General features: G+C 40.8%; 1 protein-coding gene across 1 annotated transcript in view; it reads left to right on the forward strand.

The window, feature by feature from the left end:
* Nucleotides 1-2,438: 2,438 nt before the first annotated feature.
* Nucleotides 2,439-15,092, forward strand: part of LOC108665177 (rho GTPase-activating protein 7) — a 63,144-nt gene continuing 50,490 nt past the window's right edge. Inside the window, exon 1 of the mRNA XM_018151905.2 lies at nt 2,439-4,690. Within this exon, the coding sequence (XP_018007394.1) occupies nt 3,055-4,690 (1,636 nt within the window). The 5' untranslated portion in view covers nt 2,439-3,054. The remainder of the gene's footprint in view (nt 4,691-15,092) is intronic.

Below are 15,092 nucleotides of genomic sequence, written 5' to 3' on the forward strand. Positions count from 1 at the left end.
CGGCGATATTGCAGCACTGGCTTTACTCGGCCTGTCGCGGACGCGTTTGACCACGCCACTTTATTGCGTCCACTTGACGTATCATTCGGCCACATTACGCCGATATTGCAAGATATTCACTGGCTGCGCATGCAGCAGCGCACGCAGTTCAAGGTCGCTACTCTGACGTTCCGATGCCATCACGATTTGACGCCTCCTCATCTCACGGGATGTCTGCAGCGCGTATCGGATCTGCTTTCTAGAAGACGACTGCGTTCGTCATCAACAGCGGACCTCGTCGTTCCATCTACACGTCTATCTACCGTCGGCGACAGAGCGTTCCCGGTCGCCGCTGCCAGAACCAGGAACAGTCTGCTGGCTTCATAACATCGGCTCCTTGGTTGCCGGAGTTTCATCGAGGTTTAAAGGCGAAACTATTTCTTGGAGCCTATGAATCAAGTGCTTAGTCATTTTTATCCGTTCTCATACTTTCTCGTGTCTATTTACTTTTTGCGTGCTATTGAACTTGTGTGTAACGTGGCTTCGAATTTCGTTTAAACCAGACGCCATTATAAATGCTTTGTAGTATAATAATAATATTTATGATAATAATAATAATAATATTAATAATAATAATATACACTGCTTTGCGCAGTGCACATTTTATATTAGTTGAATAGAACGCTCTTCACTACACACGACAGACCTTGCGTGTGAGAGCAGCGTCACCACCGGACGGAACGGCCGCGTAACAACTGCAGGTCTGCGTAAATTATGTGTTCTCGTCTTCCTCTACGCGACTCCGTTTCCTGTAGCCACCGCTCTCTCTACTGCCAGCCCAAATCAATACGCGGTGCATTCTTAACAATTATTATTGGAGTGACCGTACGTAAGTTAAACGGTGAATCCGCTGGTCCTAAACGATCCTAAATGACGGTGTGATGATCAGTTTACAGTGATCATCTATTCTAAGTTGAGCGCAAGTCGTCTTAGGTCTACGACCCTACGTCAACTAGAATGAATAATTGAACGATCGAATATTGCAGCATCGCCCAACATTCAGGATTGACGTCAGTGACTGACGTGATTCGTTCAAAGCTTGAATATTGATTGAATGACGACGAATTTACGTCGTATCTATAGCAAACATTTTTATGTATCCGTCTGCACAGTTTAGAGCCGCGCTACCACCATCGTGTTGCTGTCTGGCGCTTCCCTGTGCTATTTTCCTTCAGGACAACCTGATTTACGACGAAATTATTACTCTGCATTTGGGGTTATTTTTCCTCAGCTTAATAATGGCGGTATATCGGTGGCAAGATTGTATCGGTTCGGCAATAATTGAATTTTTGTTGATTTTACTTCCTACTATCAGAACTATGATCGAACTGAAGTCATCAGAATTTAATGATATATTCCTGGAACCTTTAATCGAATGTAGATGCGCGAAGATTGTTTTAAATTGTTGGAAGAAATATTGAATAGATATTGAAAACCAGTGTCCTATTTTTACGCGTCAGCTGTGAAATAATTTCTACTGAATTTTTTATAGATAAAATTAGATTATATAAAAGAAATTAATGGTATATCTCTTATACCAGAGAAAGCGTCAAACAACATGATGATCTAAGACATGTTATTGTTACCAGAATTTAAAATTTTTGTGACTTCATTAAGAGCGACGGAATCCCGTTCTTTAAACTCATGGTCATTGAGAGAGGAATGCATTTATTTTTTATCCTATTTCTATTCCAGCTGTTAACTAGCATATACTGTTACTATTCAATATCTAATGCAACAATAATCTTTATCATGTAGTTTTCAAAAATGTTTCTTTATCTACATTCATTGATTATATTTACCCGTATATATGCCAATAATAAGTAAGTACTTGACTTATATCAATTATGACTATAAATTACGCGATATTTATAAATAATTTTCATCCTACCTTAAATTGTTGGAACACAATTCCATCTAGCATATACCCACCCTTCAACTTACGCAAGCAGTTAGGTGTTTGGTTTTTGCAATATTTTAACGAAATAAGGAAACGCTTGTAACTCGTTATTAGCATTAACATCAAAATAGTGCATCGGACTTCTCTCTGTACGATCCCCTTATCCTCATCATCATCATCTCTGCGTATATTTTTGTGTACGACAACAGCCAAGGTCGAGGCTAGCCTGAGTGTCCCCCAAGTTCCCAACGGGTTTATGACGTACGATCCGCACAAAATTTGAACTTTTCACAAGTCACATTCTTCTATATTAGTTTATTCAAGATAATATCACTTCATTGCCTTGAAAATAAACCTGTTTGATGGCTTGAAATTTCTGTAATATTAGTTCAAATAATAAAATAAAAGCATTTTACACAGGGCCAGCACATCTGGCTGACTCGGGCCTCTCGGCATTGCCTCGCTAGACATTCTGGCCTCAGTACCTCGCTAACTTTGAGAGTGTATGGTGTGTTGTGTTCAGCGGTCTGGATGTGGGAGTGGACCAACCTGAGTCTCCTGTTTCGTTGACATTCATAGCACCATTATTTTTCACAATTCAGTTTGTTTGAAGGTACTTTCTTAACAAGTACCCTTTCACAGTATTTTGTATTGTGAGGCGTTTTGTTTAAGATTTGACGCATATTATGCGCCCGCTGAAGTTAGTGGGCGTTTGTTGTCACAGAAATATCTCCAAACAACATTCGGTGTTGGACGTGCTTGAACTTGACAGGTAATTTGATTACCAAAGCAAGGTTCGAAAGATCAAGTCATTGACTTGTCAAAGTTGCTATGTTTTTGCTATATGTGAACCAATACTTGTGAAAAGTGCGTCGCACACATTGTTATTGTTTAATACTTTAATCAATGAGTAAAACCGGATTCCCATATAATATGGCAAATACATACATGTATTGCAAAATATGCAAATGATTGTATGTTTGCTTGTCCGTGTTTCACAGTGTGTGTAAAACAATTCAGTTTATTTAGTGAGTTGTTGAACTTTACCAGGTGTGAAATGTTAATCTATTCATTACACTGATCTTGAGTTTGGGTAATCCAAATTTATTTTTGTCATGATGCGTCTCGAGAATTCATATCTCGCCGGGCCTCTCGTGTCTCCTTTGCTGGAGATACACAGGCAAGAGACAGAAGCCGGTAGTTCAGACAGCGAAACTCTGTTGCAGCAACAACAGCGCGAGCAACAACAGGACGAGGAGGTGTCACTGCCAATCTCCAGTCCTTCTTCTGAAACTTCAGAATTGAGTTCCGTAGATGGCAACCTAACTTGTGCGCTACCTGGACCAAGGCCTCAGTTCGAGCAACAGGTGTTCAGTTCTGCGGCTTCTCTTGTCCTAAATTCCATTCCAAATCCCCCTCCCAATTCGAGTCCAATGATTCCAAAAGACACCGGGAAAACTGTCGAGAATATGACTTCTACGTGCGATTTTTGTCTAGCAGATAGAAACCTAGTCCAACAACCTCTCGACGATTGTGTTGGGGAAAGAATATCTACTGCGACCAAATTACCCGCTACCTGCAGCGATGACTGTCAACAGAATTTGGAGCAACGTTGGGACCCCAAGGCAAGCTTTTTGAAGGAGGTGACCTCGTTGCAATGCGTTGAAAAACCAGAACTTGTCCGACATCTGGACGGACGTCCCGCTGCGTCTAGCCTGCGTCAAGACAGCATAATTCCAGCTCAGCTCGAGCCACTGAGAAATGAGGCATTGAAGCCGCTGAACGATGTTCAGCTCCGCCTTGAGGTTCTTCAGCGGAAGTTACGTGAACAGCGTGAAGCCGCTGAACGTGAGTGCGCGGAACTACAAGCTGCGTTGCGGCAGGAGAAACTTCAACCACTACCGGGTTGTCTTGAGGAGAAGTTCATTGTACCTGATGTCGCCGGCATGAAAACGCCGGACCAGGAACTAAGAGAACTGGAAGCCAAGCTGAAAATTGATTTGAATGTTTATTTGACGCCTTTGGTGCGTAGACAAAGAAATAAGCATGCATTGAGATATGTGCCTGAGGCTGAACTTATCGAGTCATTCTCTTCACTCAACAGTGAAGGTCATTGTTGTTGCGGCTCTTGTAAATTGTGCCAGACTCATACATCTGCTCAAGTACCCTTGGGCATGACCCCGTACGGAGGATTATTGCATAAGGATACGAACTGCGTTATTAATCAATTTACGAATGGTCAAATTAATGCAATCCCCACGTGCCCTGATGATGAAAAGCCCAAGTACGACAGGAAGAACCTATATCTTCAGTTGCACCGTAGTCACAACCACAGTAACGGAAACCAGAACAAACTGAAAGCTTCTTCAGCCCGTAAGAATATTTACTGGAGCGACCAGAACAACGGCATGGCGAAGGAAATTGACTATGGCCATCAAAATCTATGGCAAACCGACGACATCTCTGACAAGAAAACTAGTTCGTCTTCTGAGGGCAGCTTGCAATCCCTCGGTTTCTCCAATAAGACTTACTCGCCTGTCTTTACTGCTTCCAAGTTCCTGCCCGGCTGCAGTTCCCCTGCTGTTGAAAAGTTTCCTTGCTTGAATAACTCGTCTCCTCCCTTGCCCAAAGCAGAAGAATTCTCCAGTGTAGATGTCGCTGATACGAGCGGTGCCGGAGAATACGTACGCGTGCGCCAGAAGAAAGGCTTTGTGCCTAAACTCTACACCTGTAACTGCAGTAATTGTTTGGGTGAGTCGTATCATATTGTTCTCGTCATAAATGTAAGATATTGGCATTAGAGTGGAGACATTAATTTATCCAGACATCATCGCGCGTATTAACGTTAATCATCGAAAGAAGAAAGCGTTAATTCTTTTATGATTTGATGGAAAAAACAGGACCAATCCGCCGCAAATTTGAAGAAATTATAATGCTTTTTGTTATCAGGTAGCTGACACTCAAATATGTTGATGACTAGCGAGAGAAGACGCTATATAGAAAGAGAAGATAGTGACATTTTGTCTGTGACCGCGAGTGTCGAAAATCTGAGATTTGGTTGCTAGTCCAAAAATTTTCAATGACTGCGATCGAGCATTGCAAATCAGGTGTCTCAAAACTTTTCAGGGAATTAACTTCTCGGCAATCTGATCTGATTTCAGCATGAACCAAACTAAATTTGCTAAAATTGGAGCTGTACATAATGGATGACATCTGGTGACAGGCGCTTGCTGCTGCACCGTTGCGTCTGCATTACGTTGCTGCTTGGACGGGCCGTAGCATGAGCATTAATATATAGGTTTTGCTGAGCCCCGATTAGATAATTGAGGTGCACGAGATTCGTCCACCTTGTTAATTTTCTAAAGTTATGTAGGGAACGTTGTTCTGAGCTTGCCTCTCTTAGCTTGAGATACTAACTGTCTCGCACGACAGGAAGGCCAGGCACTGACTGCGTCACTTGACATAAAGGTCAGACGAAGACTGCATCACATGAAGAGCTTCGTAAGATTTACTGGCCAGCGACTCAATTTGCAAGAGTCCTTAATCCCGAATAACGCAACCGCTGCAGTCCAATTCACGACCTGCCGGAAGACCTCGTCGCTCAGCCATCCACTCAATTCTAATGCACTTTATTAGCTCACAATCTTATATTAACATTAATGTAGTAACTGCGGCTCAGCGGCTCATAAGTGTGAGCATTGATATCTTATTTATGTGATATGATAACGAATAATTTTTTTGTTGCTTCTTTGTTTTTAGGTTATTCACAATTCCTGCATGCTAATGATCTTCATCATATTTTCACCATCATATAAATCGTAATATAAATACAAAGTTGTACACTTTTGCACATTAGTTTATAACTCCACCTAACTCACAACTTTGAGATTATCGATCTAAACAAGTGCCATAATATTATTTAAAAAAATTTAAATTAACATTCAGAAATGCATCGAAAAAATCTATTCTCTTTAATCGACGACGAACAATTTTTAAAATCTAGCACAAGTTTAATCTCCTGGTAGTATTATAATAATAGTAAGAAATTTAGTAAATTAAATAAATAGATAATAAGTTTGAAGGTTTTTGTTGCCCTCTTCTTTGTTTTAGCCGTTTGTTTAAATGAAGGTTCCTGATAACACATTTGCAAATGGTACGCGACAATGGTCCTGTCCTTGTATTCGCTATGCCCACGTAATCGAAAATTGAATTATCCCAACTTAGTGCTGTCCTTGAAACGTACAACAAACGGTGTGCAGTTTGTCGCGCTGGCGTCACGCCATATGAATGCGCGAGTGTGTCTATATCCGTCATGTTTTTCTTGGCCACTCAAATTTGCGCCTATATTTCATTCCTTATCTCTCATATATACTGCTTAGTGTTGTAGAACAATAATAACTATGCCTTTTACACGCATGCAAGACGCATAAAATCGTTTAATTCTTGTTTAATCATTTTCTGCGTGTTTCTTGTCATAAAAGTTGCAAAAGTTAATATATATTTTTTTCAGTTTACCCCTCCTTGTGTACAATTAGTTACACTCAACAGCAGGTGAAGTAGCTTTAGCGTAATATTTCTTACTTGAGGTTACGCTCTCCCTGTTGATTTGCGTGGGAGCCTTTGCTGCGTATCTGCGGGCGGTGTCGTTCATTTCCGTCGGACTCCTGGTTCAACCTAACATTAAATGCCAGTCCCTCACCAAACGCCAATTCCGATTTCCAACCAACCCTGGCGACGAACTGAGGCTATCAAACTAACCTATCTCAGCTCTTATAACGAAGAGAGTAAGAACAAGTTTTGTCGGTTAACCTTATTTCTGCTGGGGGTGCTCTGAGCATGAGGCTGGGCCCCACATACAATCTCGTGGGCGACCAATACGTCGTGAACGTCCCCTGTGGGCGTTCACGGCGATCCCGAAGACCGTTGCAACGTTCACGGCACCCCTTTGTGGGGGCCGACGTATCGATGGGCTGCTTCCGATGGTTTGCGGTTTTCCGCTGTTCTCTAAGTGGCTCCGCCCTATACCTCCCACTTGCCGTCTGCATTCAATTCCGCTATGGTTATATGTTAAATTCGATTCAATCACAATAAATATAAAATGAGTATTTCTAATTTCTTCAAACTTTTACTGCTCATGTCTGGTCTCACACATGCACGCAATAATCCGTCAGTCTTATTTTCGACGTTTGGACTCGAACAGCGCACTCCGTAATCGAGTTTTTGCAAGTAAGGTCCTAAGTCCGTAATGTTTTTACGGCTTAACCCACGCCGTCCAATAAGGCTTTGAGATGCGTGTGGTCTTGGCCGATTGTTCTGGAGTCGACATGTTTGGTTACGGTATATTGAGCGTCCCCGATATTGGCCTTCGCTCGCTCATCGCTGCTCAAAAGTCTCACGAGACTGACATTGTTCTCATACACAAGCCGCCGCAGGGAATACCTTCCTGGATTATGGCTCCACGCCGAAACTTTGGGTGGGCACTTTTAGCCGTACTAGTTTCGTGCGGTGTTTAGAATAACTTTCACCGAGGTTGATTATTTATTTTTTAGTTACATTCCGCATATTACTGTCGTACAAATATTGTTAATTTCGGTGTCGTTCGGTTTCAAATCTAAAACTTTTATTTTTTCGAAAAATTACATAGTATATTTTGATTTTGAAAGTACCTTTGTAAAAGAGCATTTATAATTTTCACATACACACACTTCCAATTCATCATTAAAACTCAACAACAAAAAGGAACGCAAAAGAAATTCTGTGAAAGCATCTTATTAAATTTACAGTTTATTTATAAAAAATGTACAGAATAAGTTAATTGACATTAAAGAACGTACGAATTAAGTCTCGCGCTTGGTCCACTTCGAAAAGACTCGATGTCGCTGCGTCCCAGCTCAATGATGCGACAATTTTCTCCAACGACTATTTAATTTTCCTATCGTAGGTTCCTCACATCTTTCGTATACGCACCTATTCGTCGTATCGGCCACAAGTTGTGGCTCTTCCGCGTGGGCCAAGAATTTATTTTATTTCATTGATACAAGATTACCGAGAAAATCTCTTCGTCCTCGCCGCAAAAGCATCGAAGATGGGCCTCTTCTGCGAAGCAGTTTGGTCGTTGGGAGCGCCCACGATGGTTGTAGGGTGAGTCATGCATTGTGATACTTGTGGGAGTTCTGGTCCAGAGACCATGGATGCAACCTACAATTCTCATAGCGAGCTCACGCTCCAGGATTTAGCCTACGCGGCAGCTGTACGCTGGTTTTCTTGGAGATTTTATTTCTTTTCCCGCGGTTCAGCTTTGTATTGTTCAGTTATTTGTGAGTTTAATTTTACCGGTTACATTAGTTTGTCATGTAATTGTAATTTATTTCCGCGGTTGCGGTTGACAATTATGTAGCATTTTTAGTTCTTTTCCTGTTACTCATCAAATAATTTGAATGCCAAGTATTTAGTTCATATACGATAGTTATTAACGTCAGATTACATTTCATATTCAGGGTGTGCCGCTAAAAATTGCATGTTAATTCCTGTTGAATTTTTTTGTGGGGCGGGTGGCCAGTTGACGATGGCTCACGAAGTTTCAGTTAGAAGGCTTGATGCTGTTAGCACATGTTTACAAGTTTATTTATGTTGCAAGTTGTAATAAATCCGTGAGTATAAATCAGAGCTCTTGAAAGTTTACCAAAGTAAAGTCTCCCGACACTGCACGCTTGGCTGCAAGGTATGTTACTTCCCTCTTGGCTAGCCATCGCTGCATTTACGCAGTACCCGCTGGCTAAACGCAGGCCTTCGTTGAATCGACAGCAAGTTTGACCAGAGTGAGAAGTGTAGGGGAACAGACTGCGCCTTATGTGGTGAGCTCGAGCTGTGCTTGCCTACTTTGAAGCGTCTATCCTGTGTTGTAGCCCTGCACCAGGTCCTTGCTGCACCCTTTATACCTGGGCTTTGCTAGATGATCTAATCTTTTGACCTTCACTACAGTTATCATTACCTCCATTATAACTATTGTCATGAATTATTATTCTTTGATTTCAAATATTTATCAATATTATAATTGAATTTAAAAGAATTACTATTGTATCTTCTATTGTGGTCTCCGTTATTGTCTTCATTATTTTGATTTTCATTTTGGCTATAGCACAAGTTCTTCTCTGGATTAAACAATTATAAGCATGAACTGATATATGTACGCTGTTCTTGCTGAACTATTGTTTAAGAATAATAACATTTGCATAGACTGTTCGGGAGCCATATGCGTATTGTGTAAGTGTTTTTTATCCCTACAGTTTCCGGGTAATCAGCATCAGAGTGTTCTTACTGGTACGATTGGTGGTTCTTGGTGGTACTATTGCTTTGCCTTGAACACCCATCTTTTCCACTCTCCTAACAGCACTCCATTCTTACCTTTGCTAGGTTATTGTATTCAATGTTTTCTTGTGTATTCATTATTCATGAGTCTAGTAAGTATTGTTCCTCAATTCAATGGCTGGACGATGACTTAAAATGTTTGGTAATGACCCTGACATTCGCTACGTACCCTGTTTCTTTTGTTGGCACGGTGCAATATTTCGCTGTGGTGGTGTGGAAAGCCTCATTTCTCGGACTGTCACGACTGTTTATGGCTGCCGCTGATAACAGCTTTGCTCTGTTAACGCTGCGCCCTAGGCCTACGGGGCATTGTTTACAACAGGACACCGCCTGTTTGCTTTCGCGTGGGGTGGCTTGTGCTCGTGTTCCTACATTTGTATACCTGTTGCTTCGCTTGCTGTTAGTGAGCTTTAAATTTACACTCACACTCAGAGACGAAATGTGTCCCATGCTAATTCAACATTGATGACCTGGCAACGAAATTTCAGTATTTTAAATGTGAAATAACTAATGAGAAGGCTGATCTAAAAATGCGTAAATTCGTGCCCAAAGCAGCTGTTATCGGTTTAGTCTCGAGATTAAACTTCTAATCCAATTGTATTTTTTCCTGGCCGGGGACGCTGTTACCCAAGTATTGCCCGCTTGATATGTTGGTGCAGAAGACGCGCGTGTTGGAAGAGTCGCGGCTTCGTCAATAGTGGGACAATGGGACTTGGGTTCGTGCAACTCATCCTCTATTGCATGCAGCCTCCTTGCTGCACACTATCTCAGCCAAACGATGGCTACTGTAGCGTATTACTTGCGTCCTGTTTCTTTAATATTTATTCTTCATAAGCGAGTTTTTTTTTCAAATTACTTTTTTTCGTGGAATCGCTTGCAAGACTAACGGTTCTTTAATGGTTTCTGCCACTCGAGGCGGAGTTTGGAACTGATTAAAAACATCTACTCCCTGCACTTTTTTTTATGTCGACCGTACTAAGTGGTGCCTCATCGTGTCTTTAACCAGAATTTATTACTCGTTACCGAAATGCGTTTTAAATTTCCATTGTAAAGAAAAAGTATTATTATTATTTTTTTATTTTGCACTACCTGTCGTTCCGTGATAGTCTGTCTTTTTGGCTATATCAGCTCGGTATTGTCTAACTACCACTTTCCTGATGAATGGGTTCAGATCGTCGATTTCAAGTTAATCTTAAAGTTTTTGCTTCAATTTCCAGGTTGTCTAACTTGACAAATAGAAGAAAGAGAAATTGATTGAAGAAAAGAAATTTTCAAGGGACCTCCGTTTAAATTTTAAAAGTTTGATTCATAAGTAATTAAGAATCTCGAATAATAGATTATTCATTGTAAGTAATTGATGATTCTCCATTAGAATACGGTACGTTTAATGAAGCCAGCAATTTATTAAAGTATGTATATGTTTGCAATACTCGTGACAATCGGGAGAGATTTTTCATCTTTGTTCCTGCTTTCACTAAAACGAGCGAGCTCCGACGACTTTACGCTGGACTCCACAGTTTATACCAAAGTGGATTTGTTAAGAGTGTTAACTCGTTCCATTTATCATGCAATCAGACTGAATCAGTATACCTCGTTCACAAACGAATTTTCAATGTTATAGTGAGTCTCTTTTCGTATAGTAGGATTTAAACCATGATCCTGCTATTAATCAGACAATGTGTTCTTGAAGCTCATGTATAGATTTACAGCCTATGCAACGAGCCATATAGACGCAGTGGGAGCGTGCTGGCTTGGCTCGTATGTTGACACCATACACGGCGCGATTAAATTGCGATTTCCCGGCGAAAGAAAGTACCTGGAATTTTTCGTGGCGTAATTTCATTTTGACGATTCCCGTGCATCTAGTGAATAACGTACCTCGAATTCCATGCGCGGTGCAATTGAATAACGACGAATTTCCCGCGTAGTGCGAATAAAGTAAATCCCTGGAATTTCGTGCGCAGCGTAATTTAATTACGATGATTGCCGTGCGCCTTCCACTTGTGGGCGTGTCTGGTCGTGCCCGTTGCCTCTTGTGCCGCAAATCAGGCAGCCTCGTTCCCTTCATTATTACCCGGCACACGTACGATGCCATGGTGTGATGCGCTCTGTGCAACCTTTTAGTTCTATCATGCGATGCGCAAGGTAACATTTGACCAATCTAATGCCTGCTAATGGTAATGTCGATACAATACCCGCTGTGCGCAACGATGTTTTTCTACGCAATTATGATATGCGACCAAACGTCGTACTGCCATCAACACAGAGACCTTCTGCGATTGTCAAGCGAGTCAGCATGACTCAAGCTCCCACCCAGCACGAACTGCCACGCCAGGGACTGCACACAAACTCGTCCATTATTTGCGCGCGGTTCTTGGGCGACATTAGCCCTGATTTACCGACGATAATGTCTACGATGTCGCCGACCTCATTGCGTCCGATGCTAATTATGTTGCCGCTGTCGTCGTTGCTGGTTACGTCATCCACCTGTTTTTCTCTGTGTATTTTAAATTAAATGACAACTGTACTAGTTTAATGACAAGATTTGTGCGAATATATTGCTTTGTTCGGCGATTCTCTGCGCTTTGTTGCCATTCTCTGCGATTATTGCGCGACCCTGTGTGTTACGATGATCTTGTGTGTTGCATTATTTCCTTGTTTTGTAACGCTGAAATTACTTACAAAGAAAGGCTAAGTTCAACTAATCAATGACTTCATTTATGGTGTCATGGCCTTGCATTGAAAGAACGACGTACAATGATCCTCTATACTTTCATTCTAATACAACACTGTGGGAAATTGTCCCTATTAATATTAATGCATTAATAACTGGCTTGCTTATAATTTATTAATCCTTAAAGCACTTCTTTTAAATATATGAAAGTGTAATTGAATCCATATCATGTACATACAAGCATTTCCTCTAGTGATATAATTTTTAAAGTTCCCGTATCGATTTAATGCAGATTAGTCTCTTATGTATATAAATAATTCATGCATCGTAGATATACACAGACTCACCAGGTCTCTGGGTAACACGGCACAGGTGTGTCTGTGTGCCAAGTGTGCCAGTAATGTAAATTATGGAGACACATGTACAGCTTTACTGTCTGTATAGGCACCAGTGGTGTATTGCTCAGGCTATATGTGTATAACGCAAGCGTACTCGATAACCTTACGATTGTTTTCATTCTGGTACTTTTCAAGCGCCAAGCATCCACAGTCAGTTTTTTTACTGTACTAATTTTGATGCGTTCACAAATGACGACGAAATTTCCACGACACAAGGTGATGCTACAAAATCACTGATTTACAAAATTAGAAACATCGGGTTAAGTCAGAATTTTGAGACCTGACATTTTCACAGCAAATTAAAAGAAAACTTAAGTTCCTGTTCGACAAACTTCACTGTTGATACTCGAAATGAATTTAGCTTAGTGTATTGTGTGGGTTCTAGAGACGTTCATGCGATGCATAGACTAAAAGCGTTCTTTTGATATTTTTTAGCTTATCGAGTGCACTACAGTATATAGGGTACACTATTAGTTAAGTCCGAAGGTACACTGTGAAGTACGGCCCTCAAGTATACTGTAGTGTTGAGAATAGTCATCGGGTTACAATATGAATTAGAGTCACGGTTACACTAAAGAGAACAGTGTTTGGTTTACAAGATAGAGTACAGTCCTCGAACCTGGTGAGTTTCAGCGTCGTTTTGTGGAGTCGACAATAGCCATATCGCTGTGGTGGCTATGCGACTTGAATAAATGAAGTCAAGATTTAGAACAGTGCGAAAGAGCCATGTGCTTGGAGTGCACGCATCATTTATTTAATTAAACGCTTTCATTTAATATGAAACTTTGTAGATGAAGAGAGTATTAAAATTATGCACACAATGAGTATAAATGGTGAAATAGTGTCAATAATATTTATGTGTGAAGTAGATTGTTTATAGTGCTAATCGCTGTAATTGCATTCAAGCTGCCTACTCAGACATTAGGTTTGCTAACTTCGACTCGCTTTTTCTGGTTTGTATCTGTCACTGCGCATCAATGCCCTAGTACTCTGATCTCATTTAAATAAGGTAGATAATAATGTATAGTATATTTTATATTTTGAATAGGTTTGTGTGATGCAAGCCTGGCTCAGGAAATATACCTGGCCTGGCTCTATTCGAGTGCGTATCTATAATACCTACTGTTCTTAATATTGCTCGGACTTGAAATTGCACTATTAGTGGCGTAATCATGAGGCTTTGGTTATTTCGAATTTAAGTTAATTATATTTGTATTTGAAAATTGTTGGATAAAATATTCCTCAACATTTGACGGGACGGTATAATTATAATTGCATGTTGCTGAAAACGAGTTTCAACTTCTCATGAAATTATAGATTCTATAACAGAATTGTCAAATCTCATTGATTATCTGTACGGTGCCACGCCGAGCTAAACTACCGGCAATATAACAGACAGGAATAAAAAAATATAACTCAGTACTCACTGTAGTGAGTGACAGAGAGCGCCTTTTCTCGTCGACGAAAACGTGAAGTCACGGACGGACAGACAGACGGACGGACAGACATGGCGAGCACAATAGCACATTTTTTTCCTTAAATGAGAAAATGCGCTAAAAATGTAACAATTTCGGGTGGCAGATATCGACGCTGAGAGCGAGCAGCGGCGTGGCTTATCGGAGCTTTACCTTCCCTGTCAGGCACGCTGGCAGAACACGTGTTGAACGTCTCGTCTGCTGTGTACTTTGTGGCTCTGTGTACATACAAGAAGTTTGGTGTGCTTGTGTCTGTGTGTGCACTGCTCTCTTTGTAATGTGTACTGTTGCTTCTATGCAAACCATGCTCCATCAGATACTTTATCTACATCAGTCTCCTAAAATTGTGCAAATAATGTAACGCACTGCAAGTGCGTAAATTGAGCGCAAAACAGTAACGCTCACCTCATTTACGTTACACCTGTGCACACACTTTTCTTGTTTTTGAGCACCAGATGTTGTGTCGCTCAGTGCACTGACACAATACGTAACTCGACTTAATTCCACGCTGTGCCACAGTCCAGCACATTATAACGTGCTCACAGCCCCGTTTTTTACGTGCGCACAGCGCAGCGTTTTACATACGCACAGCCCTGAGATTCAATCACGGATATCCCTGTGTTTTAGGTAGGCACGTTACGTAGTTCCAAGTTATTTGTCCCGGCTGAGTTAAGAACTCGTGTCACGTTCTAAGACGATTGTGTGTCGATGTGAGGAGTATGAATATTTCATTTTCTTATTTTAAGGGAAATACGCGCATATAAAGATCCGGCTGTGCATTAGCTGTTAAAGTTAGCATGAAGGTTTCACATGTAATACGCTGTTCATCCTTATTTTGTACCGAAAAAAGCAGGTGGTAACTTTCACTTGTTATTTAGTATATTTTCTTTTTATGTAAGGAAAATAGTTCACTGCCTTCCTAATTATTAGCTAGCTAAACAAATAGAATAATTCAAAGGTGTACAAAGTATTCCAATTATGAAATTCAACACTAATCAATTCACTGCAATATGTACCTCTTTTATTTATGTCAATCACACTGAAAATTAGTGGATGCGCTTCACTTTCTTTGCGTCATTGCCTGTGCCCACCAATTTTACTTATAATAAAAGATATAATAACTTGCCCGTGAATTTCTTCTATTTATTCTCCGAGTGGACTGATTGCTTAACTTTCCTTTTGCTATTCCTTTATGAGGCGGCGGAGGATTTTTTATTTGCGACTTTGTAGCCTTGTTA

Source organism: Hyalella azteca, unplaced genomic scaffold (genome assembly GCF_000764305.2).
Source record: "Hyalella azteca isolate HAZT.00-mixed unplaced genomic scaffold, Hazt_2.0.2 contig9044, whole genome shotgun sequence".
In the NCBI taxonomy this organism is placed as follows: Eukaryota; Metazoa; Arthropoda; class Malacostraca; order Amphipoda; family Hyalellidae; genus Hyalella; species Hyalella azteca.